This window comes from Clupea harengus, chromosome 6, assembly GCF_900700415.2.
Source record: "Clupea harengus chromosome 6, Ch_v2.0.2, whole genome shotgun sequence".
Lineage (NCBI taxonomy): Eukaryota > Metazoa > Chordata > Actinopteri > Clupeiformes > Clupeidae > Clupea > Clupea harengus.
This window is the reverse complement of record NC_045157.1, coordinates 23,511,484-23,537,971: the sequence shown is the minus strand read 5'-3', so window position 1 is coordinate 23,537,971 and position 26,488 is coordinate 23,511,484. Positions and strand designations below refer to the sequence as shown.

Below are 26,488 nucleotides of genomic sequence, written 5' to 3'. Positions count from 1 at the left end.
TTTCACTCTTCATTTCATGTGTAGGTCTATATTGCCCTAACACCAAGTCAAATAAACAGATTTGTGTCCTTTTGGTGCATGTAGGCCTACAAACATGTTTTCAATGTGTTTGCATGCATAAGAATTACCATAAGGAACAATTATAACAGGTCCCTATTTACACACATTACATAATATTGTTTAGGGAAAGTTACATTCTGATTCTAATATAATGTTCTTACTTAACTGTTCTGTTCTTTTTTTCAGTTTTTCTGTTAAATCATCAGATCCTGGTATGCTGAGTTCACTTAATGATTGCCTTTCTGATGTCAAAAACTGGTTGTCAGAGGATTTTCTTCAGCTGATATACTTGCCATTGGGTCCCAGCACAGGCTGGTTTCCTAGTGGATAATATCAAGTCTGTTGCAAAGAATCTGGTTTGACAGTATATCTATGTTTAGAGCAGCACATATATATATACAAATATTTTTAGCATAAGACCTATCTTAACTTTCAGAGAGACCATTTTGCAGCTGATTTACCTGCCTGAACCAAAAATCTATTCATCAGCTTCAGACTGTACAGAACTCAGCTGTCAGGCTTCTAGCCAAAACCAAGAGATATGATCACATCACTCCTGTTTTCGCCTTTCTACACTGGCTCCCTTTATGTTTTAGAATAGATTGTATTGATACTTTTCTACTTTTCTTCATGGCTTCTATGGCTCTTTATGGCCTAGCTATGGCTCTTCGTGGCCTAGCTATATCCCTGACCTCTTAGACTACTAGTACGCAGGTACGTACTTTGAGATCCACTGGCAGAAGTCTTCTGTCTGTTCCCATCTGAAAACTAAAGAGGACATAGCATTTGCACTCAGGGTCCTGAGGCTCTGAAACGATCTACCCAAGGAAATCAAGTTGGCTGAGTCAGTGACTTGCTTGAAGTCCCTTCTACAAAACACACTTTTATGGGAGAGCCTTTCCTGATTTTGCTTGAGTTTTAATTTCCTTTGAATTGTCTCTTATTTCCTTAAAGAAACTCTGTATTTCTGTTCTATGTATTGCATTTTATGAACCTAATTATTTGTATCTGTTTTCTTTTAAAACCTGATGATTTTTTATGACTGTTTTATTTAGCTGCCTCTGTGAAGCACTTTGTAACATGGATTTTGAAAAGTGCTATATAAATAAAGATTATTATTATTATTACTTATTGTGCAGGACCTGGTTTTCTAAACTAGACTATTGCAATTCAATTCATACAGGCCTTCCTGCATGTGTAATGAGATCTTTGCAGATGATTCAGAATGCAATGGCGCGTTTGGTCTTTGATAGGCTAAAGAGGACACATGTAACCCCTCTGCTGGTCACCCTTCACTGGTTCCCTGTAGCTGCTAGAATTACATTTACATTCCTCACTCACACATATAGGACTACCACTGGATCGGTACCAGCCTATTTAAATTCCATGATGAAGTGCTATTCCCGCTCTCGACCACTTCGCTGTTCTGATGAGCATCTGTTGTCTTTGCCTGCTCCCAGCTGCAAGAGATTTTAGTCAAGACTCTTTTCATTCGTGGTACCTCGGTGGTGGAATGACCTAGTGCTGTCCGTTGCAGTAATAGCCAGGAACTTGTTTAAAAAAGTGTTTAAAAAACTCTTTAATCATCTGTCTTATTAGTTAATTTGTTTGAGGCATACTTTATAAATATAACCATAGTTTTAGTATTATTTTTACTTGAAATGTGTACTTTATATTGTTTCTTGTATTTCATTTTTCATTATGCTTATTCATTTTAATCTATTTAAAATAATACATATATCTAATGTTTTGTAAGTTGCTTTGAACAAAAGCTTTAAATAATGTGACTATGACTATAACTATACTTTTTGTCAGCAGGGCTAGTATTTTGCAATTTACAGTACCTCTTCAATGAACATCAAATTAAAATGCAGGCTAGGACATCAGCTCATCAAACATTGAGGCATGGAATTTGGCTAGACATCGCTATTTGGAACCTGTGCCAGTTGGAAGAAGATCATGAACTGTAGGCTGAAGCCTTGATTCTCAACCATCTGTATAGCACTAAGGGCAGTCATAACTTGCTTTGACCATTATTTCTGTGGACCATCACTGTTGAGAAAACAAGCTTGTTATCTTTATGGTCCTCTTCAGTATAAGGTTATTGAAGGGACTTGTTCGGGTGAAAGATAACCTTAAACCAGTGGTTCTCAAAGTGTGGGGCAGGCGCCTCAGGGGGTGCGCAGGGTTACAGCAAGGGGGGGGGGGGGGGGCGAAGGGGGGCCTGAAGGGGGGCCTGTCATGAATAGTTTGGGAACCACTGCCTTAAACCATGTGGTGTCATACAGGTTATGCAGAGTTTAAAGTGTATGATTCACATAATTTGTCTGCCTTCCAGAGAGGCCAGGTTCAATAGTTGTGCACTTATTCTGTCTCTCTTTTAATAATGAGATAGTGCATGACAAGTTTCCTGAGTAGGCTATAAGCACAGACCAATACATTCTCTTGGACCATCATCATTGTCAGTGAAAGCAACAATATGTAGGTTTTACCATTGTAAGGGATGTTTTGTAAGCATTTAGCTTTTAGAACAACCTCATATTCATTTGGATCATGCTATCCAGTCATGTTTAGGAGAAATACACATCAAAGTCAAAGTCAAAGTAGCTTAATTGTCAATTACTTTGCATGTCAAGACATACAAAGGAATCGATAAAACGTTTCCCACTCTCCCACGGTGAAACATATAAAGTGCACAGACACAACAACAGATAAGACAAGACATGTCCTACATATAGATATACATATAGATATATAGATATACATATTGATATAAACATACAGATACACGTACAGCAGCATACGTTTTCTTTAAAGTGAGGTTATGGTAGTGCAAAAAAGGCAATTAGGTAATGGCAGCAAAAAAGACATCCTGTAAGATGTATTTGTTACATTAGCAGTGCAAGTATAACAGTAAGTGGTTATGGTAAACGTAAGTGATAAAAGTGCAAGAGACAGTTTTGTTGCAGAGCACAACATACCAGTTATTCACACATGTTGCCTAGGCCATTTGTTATGTAGTTTCCTGGTCCAGGCATAACACCCCATTCAAATGTAAGAATAGATTTTACAACACAACCTTGCAACATACATCAGTTAGCGTTTATCAATTTCAGTTGTGCTGTTGTTGGTACACAAGGCTAATTAGCTTGCTAGCTTTAGATGACAATTCCTTAATACCTCTTCAAATCTAAATCATTGGAGTGCAATACCATACATTACACCAAACTATCAATACAGTGTGTCATCAGCAGGTCAGATAGAGGTATCATTGTGTGTGATGGTGGGGAACTTTTTCTCTGCATTCATTCAGTGGGGGACTGTGGACCAAAACGACCACAAGTCAGTTTGATCTATCACACGTCTGGATAATCACGACCCCTTCTCAAATGTAGCTGTATGATCCAGTTGTTGTTTTTAGGTTTGTATTTTACACAGATGACATTGTAGAACATTTGAGTTTATTTGGATTATATTCCACATTGAAATAGAAAGGAAGTTGGGTTGGGCAATTCCCCTGTATCTTCACAAAGCCAGAAGCCACTTGTCAAATATTTGATGAAGCAGGTGCGTAGTTTGTGGAGAGTTTCACAATATGGATCACTGAGGTCAGCTATTGAACCTCACCGGTACACAGCGAGTGCATGGTACCAACATTTCCTTGCACTCAGCCATTTAATATGTCAGTGAGGGAAATGTACTTCTCCCTCGGATTGCAGGTGTTGCTCTGAAACTTCACTCTGCTGATTAACAGTTACTGTCAAGCACCCCTCCCATTTTCTTCCCTCATGTCTGGCATAGATGTTTTCCTTTTTATTTCCTTGGTGATGGTTGTCGACAGAGTTGCACAAATCAATTTCCTGTTCAAGCCAGATCCCCATAGATGATTGCAGGAGATGAGTGATGCAATACCTCAGGATGATCATTTGTATAGTCTTCAGAGGAGACATGGTCTCTGTCCACTCAAGTAATACAGCCTAAATGTAACTTGACCATTCCTATAAGTGTCCAGCACCAGGTTTCAAACAGTGTGATTCCCACAGTCCTACTGTGCTCCCTACTTACCTCCCATTACGATGGCTGGTCTCATCTATCAGCTGGGTCAATGACCTCATCAGAAAGCGCCTCGCCTCAGTGATCTTCATGTGCCCTGGGTGACTGATCTCTAGACTGAAGACCCAAATCATTTTGGGAGGAAAGCGGTTCATGTTTTGGGGAGTGCAGGTGAAGATAATAGGAAGTAAATAATCTAGTAGTCTCAGCATAAACCCTACACATGATGAAGTGTACTGTTTTGCTCTCTGTGTCTTTGCGGTCATAATGATAATAGTTGTACCTCCACAGGTCTTTAGCATATGGTCAAGAATGACAGTGGGATTGTGGTCTGCTTTGATGGTAGTTGATTTACTCAGAGTGGCTTATTGTCATATAATCCTGCAACAGAGATTGTGCATGCCTAGTTTGACCATTGTCATTGTCAGTACATTGTCATTTCTTGTTTTGTCTGAAAATGTCCAGCTTATTACAAATGTAAAATCCTGAAACACAACAGAAGACCTGTGATCCAAAACTCTAAACAGCATATTTAGGACATTAATGAGCAAAGTCATCCATCACTTGGTAGGAGGTGGTGGGCATGTGAGATAACATAGCTGTTCATTTTCCCACAGAGGAATGCATTGTCAGTTTTAAACTCACCAGAGGGGCAAAGACGCATGAAGCACAGGAATCCTTACACTTCTGAGTGGATCGGCCATGTCCAGGAATGATGCATTACCTCCCCATTAGCTGAGAAGGTAAAATAAATGCTCATTGCATGCCCTTCTGAGCCTTCTCTTTTCTAAACGGAAATAATACAACCCATGTGAAACAGTTAATTCAGTATCACCTTTTTAGAATTGAATAAGCAAGCAAAAAGCACACAAACAAGAATGGAGTGTTCTTCATGAGCAGATAATCCAGTTGTATACTCAAGCTTGGACTGTGTTATTATTGTTATGATCATTATTATTTTAAACCTTAAATCCTTGGATTATTTCAGTCACTGTAAATTCCCATTTGTGAGCTCCCTTTATGAAACGTTTTACTTAAACTTAGAAATAATAAGAGAGATATCATTCAGATGATTCAGCCTCATGGCTTGGTTAAATGGAGCTGTTTATATAAAATCTAGATACTCCATTAGTTATCAACACACTTGTGGGTGAACCATGTTATAGAGCCTCAGGAGTGTGTGTGTGTGTGTACTGGTGTGGGAGAGACAGACAAAGAGAGAAAAAGGTCAAACCTCTGAAAAAGAATGAGTCTGGGGTTTGCTCTCATGGAAACAGCTGAATCTTGACTGGACTGGAATTTGTGAAATGGACTTCACCTCCTTGTGCCTGATTCATAATTCACCTTCACCCTCTCTACAGGGATAATAGTAGAGTGATTTAGTCAGGTGTTTAAGCACTGGGTTTCCAACTAATACTGTTGGTGTACAGACCATTCCCCAGCAAACAAGTTTTTTTATCGTATTATCTCTCACTATCTTTGCCAATGATCACTGATGTAATCAAAAAGCATGTGGCATGCCTCACTACTAGAAACTCCTCCTAAAACCTCAGTTAGAAACTAGCGCTTCAACATTGGTTTGCTGAAGGTCTTAAAAATCCTATACGCATCAGTGTAACATATGAGGTTAAAATGTGATAACAAGAAGAGTTTAAAAAAAAGACACAGTGGGAGTGGCAGCTGTTAGTTAGTCGCTGGGTGTGGCAGGGTGAAGATACTGAGAGCACTTTTCTGGTAAATCTGCTGATCTTTTCACCTCTGCTCTGTGGCGTGACTCACTGGCACCTGCAGTGCATAGACATGCAATGACCACTGTCAGTAGAGGGAGTTAGAGCCGCGGAAAAACCACAAGAGCATTCCAGTTACACAGCCACAAATTGCACATCGCCGCTCTCACGGCCTTGATGTCGAAGCGCAACATTCATTTATTTTCAACTCACTGTCTACATCCGAGCATGTTTTGTTTCAACGAAGAGAAGCCTCTCCCATTCATACTTCCTTTGGGATAGATTTGTGCCTTGCATTAAAAAAGACACAAGACGTTCTCAAGACCCTCACTGTCAGGAGATAAGTGCCTGGGGTTCTGATTTGTGTTTGTGCTCTGTGAGTCCTTTCATCTGCTGTTAACAGTGTTCAGAACCAGAGCTTGTGAGAAGATAAGAACCTTTTGTCCGATGAACTAGGGCCAGATCTACATGCCTCAATGAGTAGATGGCGAGACTCTAACGTCGTCTCAGCGAGCAGTGCATAAATCTCGTCACTGAGGGGAACACAACATTGCGAGTTGAAAAAATGAACTTTTCCATGACTGTAGCACAGTTGTTATTAACTACCATAGTATACTGTTTTTTAACCACTATCACACTTTTCCAGGAATAGCCCATGTTTTTTTGAACCAGTAAAGATTCTCCCACATGCAATAGACGCAGCCCAGCGGGCTGGCTGTTTGACAGGAAGGCTCTCTATCTATCTGTCTTTTGAAGTGCGGCCAAACAATTCTGAGAGCAATATCCTATACTTATCAATGTTTCATTTGCAAAGAAAAGGTATTGTGATGAAGTATTGTGTTGAACAGCATTCATGGTTATGTATAGGACACACACAAGTGTATTTTAGCAACCTCCTGTCTCCTTATCTTTTCGCTCTCATACCCTGTTCACTTTCAAGTTTGGAAAAAGGATATGAGGACAATGTTTTGGCAGTGATGACCAGAATGAGTGAGGTCTTGTGTGTTTCTGCTTTGGAAGAGCAAGAACTGAAGAAGATAAACATTCCAGGACGTGAACGATGTGGCTTTTCACATGAGATTTGTTTTACATTGTGTGCAATTTGGGTTAGTCTGCAGCTGATAATTTGTGACTAATATGACCACAAACCCTGTGGTGCTGATCAAGCTTGAATGTTTTTTTTTTAACATGCCATTGCATATTGTCATCAGAAAAACACCGGCCTTCTTGACCATTTCATCATGATTGATATGTCAGATTACTTTCCCCTTGCAAGCCCCGAAAAGTTTTAAACAAGTTAAGTTATATATGTCTGTATCAGAATCTGAAAATGAACCTGTGAATAACTCCTAGAGCTACTGCCATGGATAAGCTGTGACATTATCCATTTCCCCCCGTCCCTGTCTAACAACATTGTTGTTTTAAACCATGTGCTCAGTCAGCAGAGAGCAGAGACTGATCAGGGGACAGAGAACGGATTGGACAGCTACCCTATCAATCCTCTCTATCTTGGAGTCTGAAAAAGGTCATGTCTCCTCAGCTTGGAACCTTTGATGGAGAATTGTAGTGTACCTACATGTTGAGAACCAGCATTTTGATCACAGTCACTCATATTTCACTTATGTGTATGTCTTAAGGTGGAGCAATATATAGAACTGCATTATGTGGGCAGAAATATGCCCTGAGACTGCTAGATTGGAAGCAATTACTTTTCTTTGCGGCTAGTTTGAAATGATTTGGATGTCTATGTGTTCCTTAGGGATAAACCAGTCTTATAGCAGTGAACTGAACTAAATGTTAAATTGGATGACACAGCTGGTTTGACTCATGGTTTGACTGACCACCACTAAATCCTCTTTCCAACAGTCTCCAGTTATTGTTAGGGTTAATGTGCTGAGTTTTCATTTTTGCTGCAGTGACTGTAATTCCAGATGTGGGGCATGGAGACAAGGAGGAGAGCCCATTCGGAAATCTGACAGGGGGTATATGACTGGGAGACATCCCAGCTCCTGGGATCCCCTCTTGGCTGTTCCCCCACTGAAGCTTGAGCCCAGAACAAATTGAGATACAACCTCCTTAATTGATTCCAGGAGACCACAGACCACAGTTTATGTTGAGGATCAAGTGGACTACCTTCGATAGTGCAAAGAGGTAGTCTGATTGCTGTCATCTAAAGAAATCACTGTATAGTGGCAGATTTGAAACAGGCACCAAGTGAACATGTATAGATGACATGACACGTCAGTCTGGGCCAGTACTGTTCTGGTAATTGATGCTTTTTGAGGTCAAAGATGCCATGCAAAGTTCAGCTCATTACTAACATTATCTGAACGTTAGCTGTTAGTTAGTTGTGAGTAGATTCCGTCACAGCAGCCTAACTACAGCAGAAATTGTGATGATCCAACAGGAAAGACGATAGATCATGAGAAAGAGAAAGGTTCAAGGGCAAACAGTTTTTTTTTTCTTGTTTAAGTGTTCTGGGTAAGTACTTCTACGATAGCCAATTGACATGTTTGTGTCATTTCCTTCAAACTATTCTAGATTCTGTTAAAATTCTGCCTGTTCTTCTACACATTAGAAACGTCTAACTAATAGTCATGACAAAATCATTTTATTTTATAATTATTTATTCAAATGGAAGAAAAGGTATTCCCTCTGTTCCCAAGAGTGTGGGATGTTCCTAAGTATCTTGTGAATCTTTTGGCTAAGCTTCCAAAGCTATGACAGTGCTCTCCCTGTGGAGAAGAGGGGAGTGATGTGTCAGCTTTGGGGGTGCCTCTGGCCTAATGTAGAAAAAGTCTGAAATTGTTGTGCTCCATAAAACCAAAGTTTTTTTGGTTTATTAACTTCAGCACAGGTTTATGTCAAATGTTATCATCCCTTGATAACGCAGCTAACAGCCTAATGGAAAAATAATAAACCTCACAGCTGAAATACATTTGTCATGGGCAGGCGCTTGACAACAGGGATCTGTGGGATATCACCAGTCTCTCTGAAATCTATGAAAAGTCAACTATCAATCTCTGACAGGCCTTATTGTTGATGTGAGGTCCATCAAAACATCTCAGATTAACACCTACTGTCATGAATTATTGTTATCAGGATTTTTCACATGATCATCATGAACACCATGATTAGTATCTGTTATAAAATATGATTAGTATCTCTTATAAAATACAATACATATGTACGTATTATAATATATTGTAAAACTCTACAACAAACTCAAAACTCACTATTTTACAAACTCAAATTATTGGTGAGATTATTTCATCCGTCAAATCTGTAAATGTGCTATCATGATCACGTCATTATCTCTAGTGTCTGTATGTCGAATGAAGATGTACTACTGACCCCTGGCCTCATGTAACACACACCCACTTAAAGGGTTTCAGCCGGTCTTCTGACATTAGTCAGAGGTCAGCCAGTGTTGCTTAAGCCCATAAGTAAAATTCAAGGACTCATCATTTCTCCTCACTTACTCCAGACTCCTCCTCCGAGGTTGACTGGGGCTGTATTAGAGTCTTCAGAGGAGCCTTCAGAAGCTCCAGTCACAGTAGGAAAGGAGAGGGACTTCTCTCCCACCACTGCCCCATCCTTTTGGTTCTGTGTGGCTCCCCACTACCTCTTGACTCTTCGTACTGTGTTCTTTCCTCATACAGGAGAGAGACCTCAGGGCGCGGCGTTTTATTACACTGGACTATTACAAACGTTTTTTTTTTTCTTCTGAATTTAGTGTTGTCTGGCCACATACTCCTTCTCCTGAGGCAGTTATTTGGGGCGTTCCTCAATTTTTTTTGGAAAGCGCCATTTTCAGGACTGGTTTCTGCGTGTGGAGACAGACGACTGTTTATAAATGCTGACAGAATCAAGTGGGCTGATGGGGTCGGACGTTCGAGACCTAGCAGCCTTGCTGCCCGCTGTTCCTACCCTGCCAGGTGGAAGTGGTGGCTGCTCGCTCCCTGTCGCTGGCGCTCCTCAGTGGAGCCCCATGTTGGACTTCCACCCTAGCTCGGCATATGGTGCCCTGCCCTCCCACTCGCTCATCAAACAGGAGCCGGGATGGGGAACGACCGACCTCCACGAGGACCCCCACTGTGGCCTGGGAGCCTTTACCGTGCACTTCTCTGGCCAGCTCACGGGGGCTGGTGGCTACAGGCATGGGGCGTTTACAGATACCGCTGCCAGCCAGACCAGGATGTTTCCAAATGGGTCTTACCTGCCAGGCTGTGTGGAGAACCCACCAGCTCCTAAAAACCAGGGTAAGTCTGTGCCACCCATGATCTACTCTTCCGTAGTGTAAAATCCTGCTTGACAGTTCAAGGAGTAGTTAGGATGCGTGTATGTGAGGTGGGCTTAAAATTCTTTATTTTTCTATGCTTGCTTGATTATACGTTTGATTGATTTAGTACTCAGACTCTATTGACAAACATCTAAAACTCACATACTAGTTACTTTTAAAGATAGTTTATCACTTCTCAGTATTCTTTAAGACTTGAGAAGATAATACAAGTATTTCAGAGCTTCTTCATTAATTGTTTGATGGACAGGATATTGCTGTGATTTGATTTGCTACTTTTTCAAAGTAATGTATTATTCTTATTGAGTATTTGCCAACTGCTGAACAATATGAGCAACATCAATACATCATTTTTATAGCCCCAAAATATCATCAGGTTTTTTCCCCCCACAATACACGTGTTGGGGCTAAGAATAGTTTTGACGGAGAAAAGCAAACAGTGGGAGTTTTAATAAGAGGGTTTTATTATTTATAATTATATTGATTAACTAGTAGATAACAAGTAGTCTTTTACAAACACTCTTCATAATGTAAGGCCAGGTTACTCAGGAAATGCTATTGTTACAGTTCTCCTGTTACACTGTATTGAACTCTCACTTGTTTTTCGTATAGCTTTTTAATGGAATCGTTTCATGAACTTGGTACATTTCAATGCCTGTTACAGAATGTGCATATGAGGATGAGTGTTACAGTAAATTACAATGCTAGTTTTCAATATGTACTTACTACTGTTTTAAAAGTATTTGTTGGCCCGGTAAAAAAAAAAAATTGTGTTGCTACGACAACTTTTTTTGAGAGTGTGTTTGGATGAGCATGGGTAAAGGAGAAAGGTCACTAAAGATACAGAGCCCTGGGTGACTCACTGTGTTAAAAACTTAGTGGCAATGTTCTTGATTGAGTTTACATAAACTTTTTTGTAATAGATATTGTATGACCTTTCAAAGATTTATGCAACTAAGGTCATCATGAGTTCACATTATTGTTTACACTTCCTGGATTTTACATTTGTCACTACTTTAAACGTAAATATTGAAATGCCAGAATTCCAGTGAATTACAGCGAAGGGTTGTTGCTTGGATAAGTGTTAGTCAGCTCACTATTTTCATGAGATAATTTTGTTATTTTCATATGTGTGCTACAGCTGCATTTCTCAAGGTTTACTGGTTCATTGCATAATCCTTCTCCACCCCCCAGAGTATTTACTGAAGGTGTGATAAGGCTGGAAAGCAATATGGATAAACAAGCAAAACTGGACTGTTTTACATTTGAATAGATATCGTCAGGAAAACAGCAACAGAGTGCCAAGTAGAGGAAACAAGGATGAAGTCATTATGTCCCTTATGGCATGGTGGAGTCATCACACTTGGCCCTAAGTGACCAACTGAGCAGGGTCAATGAGTAACATTCAAGTATACTAGTCAGGTTCAGCCACTGAGAAAGGGCTAAATATTCTGCCCTCTAACACCAATCCCAGAGGTGAGAAAAGCCAAGCTGGTGGTTTCCCTGAAATGACTCCCCTTTCACCTTCATACAGATTTGGCCGTTGTGATAGAGATGTTGTCTGGGGTCACAGGCTAAACTGTAATAGCAAATCATAGGTTTTCGGATCATAAACTTTAGTGGATATCTTTGATGATTCATGCCATGTTTCTATAGAAGCTGAAAGATCTTTTCCTTATTTGAAATTTACATCTTAATTTATTGTTCTGTGAAAGCAAACTGGATGCCAACTTTCCACTCCTGAATGCACTGTTAGCAGTAAATAACAAATTCCTGGGAGATGGATTCAGTGATCCTACCCGGGAATAAGGGATTCGGACAAAAACTCAGTCCTGTTGAAAATAAGCTTGGCTTCCTCTTTTTCACCCAGGATACAGCACTATGGGCCTGGATGGGCCACCAACTTATGGCCACACTCGCTCCCATCTCTCCCCACAGCCCCCCTGCCACCCTTTCAAACATGAAGACTCCATATCACCACCATTAACCATGGGTATGGACACAACTTAAATCTCTCTCTCTTTTTCTCTCCCTACCTCCCTTTCTCTCTCTCTTTCTCTCCCTCTCTCCCTCCCTCCCTCCCTCCCCCCCTCTCTTTCTCTCTCTCTCTCTCTCTCTCTCTCTCTCTCTTTATATATGTATGTGTTTGTGTCTAAGAGGCTTTTCAATTTGTTTGTGTGTGTGTATGTTTGTATTTACCATATCCTTAGTTTGCTGTAATTCCTGTGTGTAAACAAACATGCATGCACACACATGTGTGCGTGTGTGTGTGTGTGTGTGTGTGTGTGTGTGTGTGTATACGAGTGTGTGTGTGTGTGTATACGAGTGTGTGTGTGTGTGTGTGTCCCTTTTTGCATGGGATTACACATCTGTGAGTGTGTGGGAGGGTGTACACAATTTATTACTGTAGAGTTAAACGTCCATTAGTTCCCCAAGAAACTCGAGCCATTTGGTGTGAAGTCACATTAAGGTTAGGTGTCATACAGTTTTCAAATCAAGACAGTAAATGATGGTACCTCTCCATACACAAAGCCATGGGTGATTCACGCTGGTCACTTGGCCGTTGTAAATTTTGTGAAAACGTTCATTTGAGGAAGCAGCCCAGCGAGAGCCTGTTTGGAATGTAATGAGCCACCAGGGGACAAGGTTCCCCGCATGAACTGCTGAGAGAGATGGAGGGAGCGTTCACTGACGCTTTGAATCTGATTCAAGAGGGACAGGTTTAATGGCGTTGGTGTAGACCCCGCTGTTTTGATAACTTAACAAAGCAAGGGGTCGCAGTCAGTTATCCGTGCTCCTCCGAGTCCTCTGTTTGTTCTGTCGTAAAATGGCCTGTTTCACATGTAAACAGTGCTAGTAATTACACTCTCCTGCTACAGGATTGGGGTTTATCAAAGACTAGAGAGTTCACTGAGCTGGTCTGAATTAGATCACTGAAATATTTTACTTTCTTTATTACCATGACATTCTGAATGAGATAATCTTAGGGAATCATGGTTTATTACCTCAATTCGATCTAATCAAAATAGAAGTAGGAAGATAACTAATAACCTCTGTCTTAGTAGAATGCCTGTAATATCTGTTTTATCTGACAGGAGACCCACAGTATTCTGCCCCACCACCTGTGTATGGCTGCCACACACCCTCGGACACTTGTGCAGGCAGCCCAGCTCTTCTCTTAAGAAACACATACAACAGGTAATACTGCATGACTACTATGTCTCCATAAACCAACAGACAACATTTGTGGATAGCAGAATTACTACAGTACACCAGGCTACCTGCTATCTATCTAGCTACCCTATGCTATGCTATGCTATTTTATGCTATGTTATGTGTACTACTGTAGCTGAAGATGAAGTAGTCTGGACACCAGGAGTAACAGGATGTCCTCTCAGCTGCACTGTATCAGACTATGACCTTTGCACTCAAGCAGCAAATGGATGTTTCTATTCAGCATATGTTCAACACCAAACCTCAAACAGCTCAAATATCTGGCTACGATTGAATGGGGGGATATACAGCCAATAACAAAAAAAGGAAGTGACTACAGTTGGAAAGGAAATTCATTCTTTAAAAAGGCATTGGAATGAACGATGGAGTTCTAATAGTTAAACCCTGCCATTTTCTGTTGCCAGGTAACACAAATATAATCATGGGAAATGTTTTTGACCTAGGTATAATAAGTCTGCATGATACCTTCAACTAAATGAGCAGACACCTCACTGCTCGAGTTCACCTCAATCGCTATTTATATCTCAGAAAGTGAATCTGGCCAAACCTGGGCTTCGATTCCTCTCATGTGAGGCACTGCCATTGGGACAGCAGCACATCCCTGTCTGGCTGCCCTGTCTCTCCGTCGCATCCATCAGCAGCCCCTGAGTGCTGAGGCAGTGCGCCGATGGGTCCGATCTGGGCTGGATAGTCAGCGTAAATCCCCACTAAGCCCTGCAGCGCGCTGGGCTGTCTGCTCATAGGTTAAGAGCTGCACAGCAGCCATCAGCAGGCCAAAATAAACTCACAGTGATCTACTACCCGTTTCCTCCAGAATTCCTCATCTCTTTGCCTGGCTTTCCCAAGAGAAACGCAGAGCAGCCTGGAACTGAGGAGGAGGAGGAGGAGAGAGAGGAAGAGTGTGATAGAAAGAGTGTGTGAAGAGTGTGAGATGAGGTGAAGAGGCAAGGAGAAAGGAAAATCGAGTAGAGGTCAGTCAGACAGAGTTGGGAGAGAAGGGAGCGGCATAGTACAGCAACAACATGGCCTTTTCCATCATGACTGCAAATGAGCTTACATTCCATAAATGCTGTTCCCGTTTTGTTTTTAAGAAAGGGGGACACCAAGAACCCAAAATAACGGAACTGGCTTTGATAACAGTAGATAGCCCTTTCCTGCCCGGCAGAAGCCCCCCACCTCATCTTAACTCAAGCTGCTTGGCATCAGGCAGTTGATGGGAACTCTCAAATCGAATAGTCTCATCCTCCGATCACAGCCTGGTACCAGCGGCTGGGCTGAGATGAGTTAATGAAAACAACTACTGAAAGGAGGCTTAAATATGAAAACTAGGACATAGTTTACGCTGATTGTAAATGGCCATCTCACTGGGAAAGATTTCCCTGTAAGATAAATCTGACTTGGCCAGGGGGATGTGGCGCTAAATTAAATAGTCTTTCATAATTTATGATTATTCCCAGTATGGCCCTCTGACAGCAAAGAGACATAATAGCAAAACTAGGGTGATTTAAAAATGTTTTTTAATCCTTTGCAATTACCCTTCCTGGTCCTGCTATGCTGTCATTATAGTATTTAGTATTTAACAGATGGTTTGCTGCGGACTTTAAGTGAGTTTAGAATTAATAAGGAAGTGTCTTGACTTCATAATCACCCCCCCTCATTCAGAACAAACTGTCTCCATCCAAAAATTTCCCCTCCTTTTGACACCGTGCAGCAGGGCTGACATCATGCCTCAACCACTCGGTACCAGGCGCTGAACCGCCCGAGCGAGAAGCGCTCCTAAGTTATTGTGACACGGCAAGGATGTGGTGATGCTTGGCTGCCTGCGGTGACTCCAGGGCTATGAGTTAGTGTAAGCATCTGCCAGGAGGATAATGGACAGCCAACAATATTGTCTTTTTTTTTTAGAAAACGCTGTATGAAGCAGTCGTGATGTAGTTTTGGTCTGGCTTTGGTGATATGTGTTTAGCATTCAGCACTTCATACTCTGAATTCCACTGTGTGTAGAAGAAGCAGCGATGAAACAACTGAGTAGGGGGGAGTAACAAGAGAGTGCTAGAAGCAAGTCTCAATATAATAGTGAAGGAAAACGTATACAGTCATTTATTATTAAGTGTTTTATTATGTTTTTTACGGAATACTTCTGAGGATACAAATGCCATGACAGAGATTTAACTTTCAGTATTACTGTGTTTCATATTTTTGTTTGTTTTGACCCTGACAGTGATAATTTATACCAGATGGCCTCACAGCTTGACTGTGTCACCTGGAATCCCATGAATGCACTGACATCCAGCATCAAGAGGTATGTCACTAGCTTTTGTCACTACTTGGTCCAAATGGTGCCAATGTTAAGGTTATGCATCCAATTGTCAAAGAGCTCACATACTGTGCTGTAAGTTGCTTTGGGTAATGAAAGGGTCTGTTAAAGGGAGAAAATGTAATTGCTCATATTAGAAAAACTAGGTTGGCTACGTGGCTGCCAAGAGATGTTACAAAACCGCCTGTTACTGGCATGCTATATTTAGTCAGTTACAATGCAACAGTTCTCCTTCTACTTCCTTTAAATTTTTTTCAGAATCCACGCAATAACAAAGCCTTAAAGTCAGAGAATATACAGTCATAGTGTGACATCTCAACCCATTGCATTCTTGCTGATATTGCTGACAGCAGTGATAGCCTATCTTTGCCTGCTTCCTAACTTTATCACTTTGGGATTGATTTCAGCAAGTGCTCATGGAGATATGTCCACCACATACAACCTCATGTCCTTATATATATTTTTGTCCAACTACAAAGATCTCTGATCCTGCGTGTTCTTTTAAGTGGTCCCACTCTGTTTGTCTGAGGTGGGGGGGTGGGGGGGTTTCCTGTGCTATATTTCTGAAACGGACCGGTGGCCTTGGCCGCAGCCAAAGACATAATGGGGAAAGGGGTGGGGGGTGAGGTGGTCGGGGAGGATCTGGCGGTTTGTCTGTCCAGGGGAACGGAGGAAACGGATCAGAACACAAAGAAGGATCAGGTCCAGTTCCCCTCCGTTCACTGGACTTGTGCAAACATTGTCCAGAATCCCCTTTCAAAAGGCTGCTTGCTGGCGGAGAAGAGTGTGTGACCCTAAGATCTAACCCACCCACCCACACACATTCACACACCCACACACACAGTCATGCACACACAGTCATGCACACACACACACACACACACACACACACACACACACACACACACACACACACACACACACACACACACACACACACACACACACACACACAAACACACACACACTCAGTCACACTGATGCATGCGCTCAGACTGCATAAAGCAAAGCGTAAAACAGTGATGATTGGTCGACTTATCTACAGTTTAAAAAGAGTTTAGGGTCTTTTCTCTGTGTCAGTGCCTGGATTGTTGGCCACAGATGTGGCTTCTGACCCATTGATGTTGTGATGGGGGTGGTATGCAGTGGTGGGGGATAGATAGTGGGGTACATGGAGGCCAGGGAGGGAGGGAGAGAGGTGGGGGGCGGTTTTGGGTGGAGGGGGATGCTAGCCAGAATATTTATGCTCGCTGTCGAGATAATCGCCATGGTTCCCAACCCCTCTCGCTCCCCGTTGCCATAACCACTGAGGTGTTTATCTCCTAAATGAATGAATGGATGAACTGCGTGATGACTGGTGTGTGTTAACGGACTGTGCAGTCTCCAAAGCGTGGCTGGCAGGACAAAGGGAGCTTTATGGTGTGGTAATCGTTCATCAGGTGCAACCTCCAAGCTCGTAACATCTCTGACCCTGAACTTATTCTCTCCGGTCATAATTTATTCTCTCCGTTCAACACCAGAAACTTCCAGACTGGGGGATTAAGATTGAGATGAATCATGAATTGTAAGGAATTCTGATCATTTGTGAGAGTATAAAACCTAGTTCTGCGCATTTGGATAAAAAGTGACCTAATAACTACATTGCATATTCACGTTGGCATGAAGATAACATGTTGCCATTCTTTAATCGTGTATTGCAGTCAAGCTTTGTGTGAGGTTTTGCTCTTTGACACACATTCAACACAGGCATACTTATTCTGTCACACTTTAAAAAGAAATCAATGTGAGCTCCGGTGAGACTGACTCTTCTGCCTACTGTCTCTGTCGTCTTTCTTATCATGCAGCCAAGGCTCAGGATATGAGGCCGAGCCCACGCCTGCCACAGCCCCCATGGTGTACAGCTGCAGCGCCCAGTATCACATCCACACACACGGACTCTTCAGAGGGCTCCAGGTTTGTGTCGACACCCTTCTGCCTCCCCTTCCCCCTCCACACACACACGCACACACACACACACACACACACACACACACACACACACACACACACACACACACACACACACACACACGCACACACACACCCAAACACTCATTCAAACTCACACCTCTACACAAAGACATTCTTCCATAAACACACACACACACACACACACACACACACGCACACACGCACACACACACACACACACACACACACACACACACACACACACACACACACACACACACACACTCATGCACACACAGACATATGGTTCATCTGAAGGTCATTAACTCCCACTCCCCCACTCCATACCAGTCTTGCCAAGCGCTGGTCCAAGGCTGGGACACACAGGACATATGGCACAGACCACTCAGGTCATGCGTGGAGGAGGAGGAGGAGGAGGAGGAGGAGGAGGAGGAGGAGGGAGCGAGTCTTCAGCAGCCTTTTCAACACTCACCTCATTCTCCCTTTCTAAAGAGCAAAATAACAAACCCCTGCCACATCGGACTCAACCGCGCCATTTAATGAAACAGGGAAGTCGCCAGAACAGTGGAGGTGTTTTAAAACGGGTTATGTCAGACAGGAGGGGAGAAGAGAGATCACCTCTCACAGAGTCCATTAGCAATAAAGATTGAGTTTCCATGCATGGTCCTAGCCCACGCAAATAAATCATCAAGGCTTAATGAATGTCCGTCAGTGACTCAGAAAGGAGAGATTCTCCAGGGAGATGCATGGGGTATTTACTCAAGTTCCTCCTCTCTCCTCTGCTCTGCTACGGTGGCTTGGCTTGTTCTTCACGTAAACATCAGGCAGGCTGAAGGTGCAAAAATAAGCAACCAAAATGATTGCTTGGGTCCTTAATATAAAAAAAAACACATTATGTGGCAGATTGATGATTAAAATATAATTTTTATTGTATTTTAAACATTTAAGTGCATTTTCACCTCTTCTCTGTGCCAATGTTTAGGACGTTCGACGAGTTCCAGGCATCACCCCTTCTATAGTGAGGCCACCCGACAGCAACGAGAAAAGGCCATATATGTGTAATTATCCTGGCTGCAACAAGAGATACTTCAAGCTCTCACATCTCCAGATGCATGGAAGAAAACACACAGGTGGGAAATGCTCTCATTCGAGATGGCTAATGACTAATGATTGCTAATCAACTAATTCCTACAGGGATATTTGGAATATGCACCGCTACTACTACCTCTTGGCTCTTAGCTCAGCAAACCATGGGGGAAGCAAGATTTCCTGTAAACCTTGCGCTGGGCCCAGATTCTTGGGAAAGTGTCTGCGTTTGTCTGTGTTGGTGTGGTGATGGTGACGATTGGGTCTGGTAAATGTGATTCATAGTGTTACAGTCTCTGAGCCCACGCACACACACACACACACAGCAGGCTTCAGGGCTAGCAGGAAGCTGAGCTGTCTCTGAGGCTCTGCTGAAGCCGCACATCATGTAGGCACCTCTGAGAAATGACCTGATCACTCAGAGGCTTGTGCAAGACACTTACGCCTCATGAACTGGGGCACTGGGTCCTTGAGAGTTATCTATAGTACTTCTTTAAAAAAAGCGATGAAATCACACAGGGTCCTTGCACACCACATGCTGAATGCTAGTGTTCTACGTTAAATGGAGGGGGTTTCAGGAAAAATACCATTTTTACCAATGACCAAATTTCTGTTATCTTCAGTCAAAGAGTCTTTCACTCTTTGTTTCACAGTGTTACACTGACGTTGACATGTACAGATAGTTCACTTGACTTATGAATACACGAATCTTCAAAGTAATTGCAAGAATACCTTATATAAAGGACTGAAAGTTATTACATTATTACATTGTACACACTAAGTAATTATCATGGCTTCCCTATCCCTCCCCAGGAGAGAAGCCCTACAGTTGTGATTTTACAGACTGTGGCCGGAGGTTCTCCAGATCTGACCAGCTCAAGAGGCACCAGCGCAGACATACAGGTGAGTTCCTCTCTCTGATTTCTGTTTTATCATTTGTCTCTGCTTGTCTCCCCATACTGGGGACAAACCCTCTGTCTCTGTACCTCCGTCCACCAATGCACCCTAGTGCCCTTCAGTAGTCTCAGCAACACGATGGTCCCTATCATGTGTCCCACTGCTCAACATTAACTGCTTTTTCAGCTTTCCAGTGAGCTACGCTCATACCTATCTCGTCTCCATCTCCCTCTTTCACACCGTATCTCTCTTCCCCTCTCCATATGTAGGAGTGAAACCATTTCAGTGTGAGACGTGTGAGAGAAAGTTTTCACGCTCAGATCACCTTAAGACCCACACCCGGACTCATACAGGTAAAACAAGTGCGTATACTTTTATTACTCAGATTGACTTCTTTCATGCATTCATAAGACATCATCAGCGATGTATTCATTCTTTCACCTTGACCCAAAGTATCGTTTGCTCTCTTTGCACTTTTCTCCGGAGTCAATGCCGTGTCATCTCTCTGTCTTGCTCTCGGTCCCAGGTGAGAAGCCCTTTACCTGTCGCTGGTCCAGCTGTCAGAAGAAGTTTGCCCGCTCTGATGAGCTTGTGCGTCACCACAGCATGCACCAGAGGAACGTCAACAAACTGCAGATGACCCTCTGAGCGGTGGAGTGCTACTGGATTCAGCACATCCACAGTCACCCAGCCCGTATGTGTAGTAACAGGAGAAGGCTCCCGCCATGTCTGAGAAGTCATGAGTGTGTGTGCGATAAGATTACAATTCACTTACAGACCACACAAACACACACACACACACACACACACACACACACACACACACACACACACACACACACAGACACACACCTGTCCACTGACAGTATGTTGCATGAGAGTATTGTATGGCGAGGTTGCAGCATACAGACTGTTTGCAGTTCAACCTTCTGGTGCCTTACGTTTGCGATACGTAAAAGTCATCTCAGTGTTTGATACCTTGTGACTCTATATACAGTTCATATTCTTTTACTAGTTGCACTGGCCATATTTTTAAGTAGATGATATGATGTAGATTACTTCACTGTGTGCTGGGTTTTACACAATAACTATTAAGTAAACACAGAGGTAAAAGTTATAGTTTGATTGCTGGAAGAAAATGTTTTATGAAAATGACAAATTTGGATATTCTACTGTATATATTGCATTTTCTACCATATAACACAAACAGTACATTTTTTATTAAAAATACGTTATCAAAGATGTCCTGATAGTGTTATTATTTGACTACATAAGCATTAATGTACTTCTTGAGGCAATGATAAATAACAGGAGATCTGACACATTAGACCCACGTTACTCATATCTGTTAACTGTGAAATAATGTGTAATATTTGACAAATATTTCAAATTTCCACACTGAAATAAAAGTAAGTCTCTAAAAAAGCTCTAAAATTACAAGTGGGCATAACTAATGTTTAGACTAGTCCTTCATGTGGTAGGTCAAACCATTGGAGGCGTGTGTGTATATTTTCCCCTCACAGTGTCATGGCTGTGAATTATGGAGCAGACCAAATAGAGGTTTGAAAAGATTAGACCCAAAATGTAATGTTCGCCATCACACCTCCTTTAAGTAATCCTTTGTAGGTTCCTTAAATCCTGTGTTACTCATCTTTCTAAAATTGGTATCTATGAGTGAATTTGGTGCCATCTAGTGGACATTGATTCAAATACAAGTAACATCAGGGTAAAGGTCTGACAGTAAATAAGGGCCTCTCTCTAGTGATATCCCAGTAGGAGTAAAATCATTCTACTAGAATGTTCTTTAACTACCAACTTATACTTGCTCCATATCAACTCCATGTCAGTTTCTGACCATTCCGGAATTTGGAGATATAACCTGATTAAGGGTTTATGACATTAAGGCTCTGGACAAACAGAAATTGATGGATACGCATTAATGAGCAACCAATCACTGTGAATATCATTTTCAAAATATTTAATCAGCAAATCATGAAATATCAGCATCAGCGTCATTACCAGTCTGTATGATTTTTGAGCAAAGACAATATAAATGTAAACAACAATCTTATTCATTTATTTGGACATCAAACATTACATTGTATGCAAGTATCCACCAGAGGGCAGACCTGTACTATAGTAACAAGCCTCAATTTAAAAGCAATGTGAATCACACCACTGAATTTGGAAGACGATTCATACTGCTACAACATCTCACTGATTTGCAAAGATCCCTCTTTACAGTTATGATCAATCATGTCAGCTGATGAACTACCACCACGCCTTCAACACATCCAATCACACTCCATAAAGAATCAAGATATTTTGGATTTAGTAAGGGGTGTTTATTAAAAACAGTGTACAAAAACAAAACTGCATCGACATGAACACAAGCAAGCGGGTGACCCACAAACCACAATGACCAAAAGGCTTTCCCCCAAATCCAACGGATGTTGCAGGTTTGGCTACATGGAGGGGTGTCCATCATCTTCACTAAGACAGAGAGCATTCATTATTAGCAGTGACTGTGGGAAGAGGGGTGGTTTAGGTTGGCATGATGAGCCTGGCATTGGAGTGTGGCCAACCCTGTTACCTGCGTGTGTGTGTGTGTGTGTGTGTGTGTGTGTGTGTGTGTGTGTGTGTGTGTGTGTGTATGTGTGTGTGTATGTGTGTGTGTATGTGTGTGTGTATGTGTGTGTGTATGTGTGTGTGTATGTGTGTTCGGTTGTGTACCATGATCACCGGTAAACGATTGTCTTTGAAAGCATTACGCTGCAATGTAAAAACAGAGATTTGAACATCAAAAACACATGCATTGATCAGGAAGACTGGAAAAAGGAAAGAAAAAAAAAATACACAAACACACGAGTTCCTCTACATGAGCAAAGAAATGTGGTCTGGCCTGTAGTTTTGCTTGGGGTTCCCTGCATTGCACAGTTACTCCCAGCTTCTTGACAGAAGTCTGAATTGTCCTTATGCCTGATGGCGGGGAATCACAAAGAGGTGTGTGTAGGGGGAAGGACCGGGGTGGTAGGGAGGGGGTGATAAGGAGTCCTGTATCAAAGTCTTGAATCAAACGAAAGCAGTACAGAATCAAAACGTCCTCCTTCGTCCTTGCCCGTCCTCACACGGATGAACACACAGATTTATATATGATTAGGGAAGTCAATCAGGAGCTGAACTCTGAGTGGCAGGACCAGCAGGGGTGACTGTGGCAGCCTGGTCTAAAGTGCTTCTTCGCTGTCCAGAAATACTGAGATCCGACGACCCACCGCTTACACCCACAGTTCCTTTGTCGCCACAGGAACTGGGACAGGAACTGATGAGTGGAAGAGTGTTCTTCACCTGGGGGGTTGTGGGTAAAGAGTGTGTGAACCAGGCTGCTTTATTCGCTGATCAGAGTCACACCCCACTCCTCTCACTGAGCTCTGGCCCTGATAGGTTGATCAGAGTCTCACACCCCACTTAGCTCTGGCTCTGGTCCACGTCCCTCCTCTGTTTCTGTCACGATGTACGTCACGTCACGTCTTTCAGCGGAAACCCATGGAAGACTGTTCTTCATTGCTGCAGAGGGGAAAAGGTCCACCGGTGGGCACAGGTGCTGGGAGACTCCTCTTAAACTCCCTGCCTGCAGTGCCATCAGGCAGTAAGCTTCATTCGTCCTGTGGAAGAAATGGTGAAACATGAGAGAGAGAGATGTTAGGGATATGGCTGTGTTTTTGTATTTCAGTCCCATGGCTCAACACTCAATTCACAGGGTGAGACAGTTAGTGTGTGAACGGCACAAAGCACTCAAACTGTATCATTATGTCAAACTAATGGCCGAGTGAGTCCTACAAGCAGAGCAAACAATCTACCAGACGGGTTAATATTACTTCCCCCCCTGACAAACAAAGCATGTTGTTTCCACTAGTAATAATGGCAGCTGTCCCACATTCAAAAACAGTATTTGAAAACCACAATAATCTTACTTTGCCCACACCCATCCACTCCTCAAAAACAGCCAGTCACATTATTACTAAATGGCCAACATATGCAAAGAGTTACTCTTGCTTGAAAAACAGCTTTGCTGTTGAGGGGTTATTTGGACGATTGGACTCAAAATCCTGATAAAAAAAATATTTTTTGTTGACGGGCCATTCACTGACCATTGTCAAAGGGTCACTGTAAGTATTTTCAGAAGTACTTAGAAACATAATCCTTTGCCAAATCACTTTAGCTCAAATAGCTCCCAAGGGGCTGTTAATTACAGAGTAACACGCCACCACACATCTCTAGTTAGGGTCCTGTTAATGGCTCGTCACACAGCAAAACATGAAATGTCCAAAGAAACTGGCTCATCATGTGCAGTTTGACTGAACTGCACTAAACTACTGAACTTCCACATTCAAATGTAAAATCAATTTCATCTTAAAGCATCCGGGGTAATCCCTGCTCTTTCATATGCAATGATCTGTAAAGATCACATCCTCTTTGCTGAGTCTGTTGACAATCAAGGGTGCAAAATGAAACAGTGAGGTAAAATTCATACTGTGATTCATCACATCACAACTAAACTAAAGAAAGTGAATGAATGCATTACTAAAGAAAAGTGCACTGTACAACTGTGCAAGAAAGTGATACAACCAGTACTCTTTCACACTTCACACTCACACACACACACTCTGATATATATCCATTAGACTGTTAACATTACCACACTCAGACTCCACACATCCCCCTGAAACTTCACTGCTCCTCTGCAGCGCACTATTCACCACCAAAAGCAGCTCAATCACACACTATCCCAGCCATAGAGCAGACACACACACACACGCACACAATTACACAACAGCAGAGTACAAACAGAGTGCACAAACAAAAAGCACCATGTGCGCACAAAGACACACACAAAAGGCACACTCAACACGTACAGACATACAGCCCTCCAAATACCAGTCAGTTTCACATAGCTTACATTAAAGATGAAGACACACACACACACACACACACACGCACGCACGCACGCACACACGCACACACGCACACACACACACACCACTCCAGCAGCTGCCTTTGGTTAGTGTGTTAGACGGGTGGGCATCGACCAGGTGTCACAAGGGCACCATGCCATGCTGAGCGTTTCCATGCCAAGCGACCAACCAACCAATCAGATAAAACCCCACCTACCTGCCCACCATCCCCAACCAATGGGCTCCTTCTGTCTACCTGTCTATCTGTGAACCAACCAATCATTGAGTCACAACACAGACCATTCAAAGGAGGGAGAGAGGATTAGGGAAAGTGTCAGAAAGACTTATATTAAGAGTTCATGTAGAGGAGATGCAGCTGCAGTGAATGTTTATAAGCATATTTGCCTCTTTTATATTTCATTGCATAATTGCTCTTAGAATGACCTCGTATTTGTGTGTGTGTGTGTGTGTGTGTGTGTGTGTGTGTGTGTGTGTGTGTGTGTGTGTGTGTGTGTGTGTGTGTGTGTGTGTGTGTGTGTCCTCACCGGTGGCAAGCTGACTGTGGGAACGGCGGCGGGTGCTGGGGGTTTTGGAGGTGGAGGAGAGCGTGGAGCCTGCGCTGCTGGCCCTGGAGATGGGCAGTGGCACTGGTGTCACCGGAGGGGAGTCCAACTGTGGGGCCAAAGGACAAGGGTTTTACTCAAGGTCATTCAATGTTCTTAGTGTGTGTGTGTGTGTGTGTGTGTGTGTGTGTGTGTGTGTGTGTGTGTGTGTGTGTGTGTGAGAGAGAGAGTGAGAGAGGATATTTGTAAGTGTCTGTATGTGTGTGTCTACAGAAAACACTTCCTATTAAAAACACAAACTGCATACCTTAATGTGTACGGGTGTGTAAGTAGATTAGCAACAGGTGAACGGTTGAGCAGCTCTTGATAGGGGAACTACAGCCGCAGGGTAAGCTGGCGGCTTAGTGGCCACAACAGACCATGACCTGAATCCCCTGCCTGAGACCTCAGCACCTCAGGCTCAGTGGCTACATTGTACTTGTACAGTGCTTGTGCGTGTGTGTGTGTGTGTGTGTGTGTGTGTGTGTGTGTGTGTGTGGTCTAGAGTGGGGCCTTACCTCCACACTGTCGTGAGTTGGTGAGGAGGAGGTGGAGGAGTTCTCGGTCTGTTTCCGTGAAGAGTAACCCAGCTCCACGTTGCGAACACGCTGCGCAAACTTCAGAGAGCAGACGGACTCACTGACGTTAGTGTCCAGAGGAGACACCTGGGGAGGCGACATCATCAATAAGTCACCGAAAGATTCCAGATGAAGGAATCGAATGGACAAACATAAAGGTCACAGAAAAAAAGGTCCAATAGATGACCTTTAGTTTAGTATCGGAGTTATTATCCTTCCTATTTCTTCAAAGCAGCCTCACTCAAGTCTGCCCTTGTGGCAGGGCTGCCATATAGCTTGCTCAACAAAATGGTTACCTACGGCCAATCAAAATTCAGCAGCTAATACATGCATTGTGAGAATGGCCAATCTTAATGGAATTTTGTAGGCTCATTAATAAAAGCATACAGAAGCTATTTACTCAATTTCAAACATGTCATCCATAAGATGTTGCTACAAGTTACTCCATGTTTTTTCTCTGTTCCTCTGACAGGGTTTGTTCTATTAATTGGACTTTAAATCCTCACAAAACATTTACAAAATCATTCAATCTTCGCTACCTGGGGCAGTTTCCATATTGTGCTTAGAGCCCAATGATTGCTGCTTAAAGCTATTTTAGCATGCACAGGCAGTCATATAGTTTTACTGCTTCACACTCTTTAAGTGAACAGCAGACACAAAGTATAGTTCCTTAACCTAGGGATCTTTCCTATTAAGTGCTATTTCTGTAAA

General features: G+C 42.6%; 2 protein-coding genes across 10 annotated transcripts in view; one reads left to right on the top strand and one right to left on the bottom strand.

The window, feature by feature from the left end:
- Positions 1–9,347: 9,347 nt before the first annotated feature.
- wt1b (WT1 transcription factor b) lies at positions 9,348–20,885 on the top strand. Of its 2 annotated transcripts, none has more exons than XM_012814948.3 (9): positions 9,348–10,102; positions 12,011–12,133; positions 13,236–13,338; positions 15,596–15,676; positions 17,536–17,644; positions 18,645–18,792; positions 19,562–19,651; positions 19,915–19,998; positions 20,172–20,885. In XM_012814948.3, exons 1-9 carry the CDS (start codon positions 9,697–9,699, stop codon positions 20,291–20,293), a joined length of 1,266 nt encoding a protein of 421 aa, XP_012670402.1. In that variant the 5' UTR covers positions 9,348–9,696; the 3' UTR covers positions 20,294–20,885. The 2 variants fall into 2 exon arrangements, with proteins under 2 accessions (XP_012670402.1, XP_012670401.1); XM_012814947.3 differs by having other exon boundaries at positions 9,349–10,102; positions 19,915–20,007.
- A 723-nt stretch (positions 20,886–21,608) lies between these two features.
- The window catches only part of kifc3 (kinesin family member C3), a 29,375-nt gene continuing 24,495 nt past the window's right edge, over positions 21,609–26,488 (bottom strand). For 7 of the 8 annotated variants that reach the window (XM_031569496.2, XM_031569491.2, XM_031569493.2 and 4 more), the window contains 4 exons: positions 25,718–25,864; positions 25,143–25,269; positions 24,815–24,861; positions 21,609–23,307 (listed from right to left, as the gene is read on the bottom strand). In XM_031569496.2, the coding sequence (XP_031425356.1) occupies positions 23,299–23,307; positions 24,815–24,861; positions 25,143–25,269; positions 25,718–25,864 (330 nt within the window). In that variant the 3' untranslated portion in view covers positions 21,609–23,298. The remainder of the gene's footprint in view (positions 23,308–24,814; positions 24,862–25,142; positions 25,270–25,717; positions 25,865–26,488) is intronic. The other variant, XM_031569492.2, reaches the window with a different exon arrangement.

Bases quoted from the DNA above. Each gene is read 5' to 3' on its own strand.
- wt1b (XM_012814947.3), top strand. From the start codon at position 9,697: ATGCTGACAGAATCAAGTGGGCTGATGGGGTCGGACGTTCGAGACCTA. The intron at 19,652-19,914 runs GTGAGTTCCTCT...CTCCATATGTAG, and splicing joins GCACCAGCGCAGACATACAG to GAGTGAAACCATTTCAGTGT. The intron at 20,008-20,171 runs GTGCGTATACTT...TCTCGGTCCCAG, and splicing joins GACTCATACAGGTAAAACAA to GTGAGAAGCCCTTTACCTGT.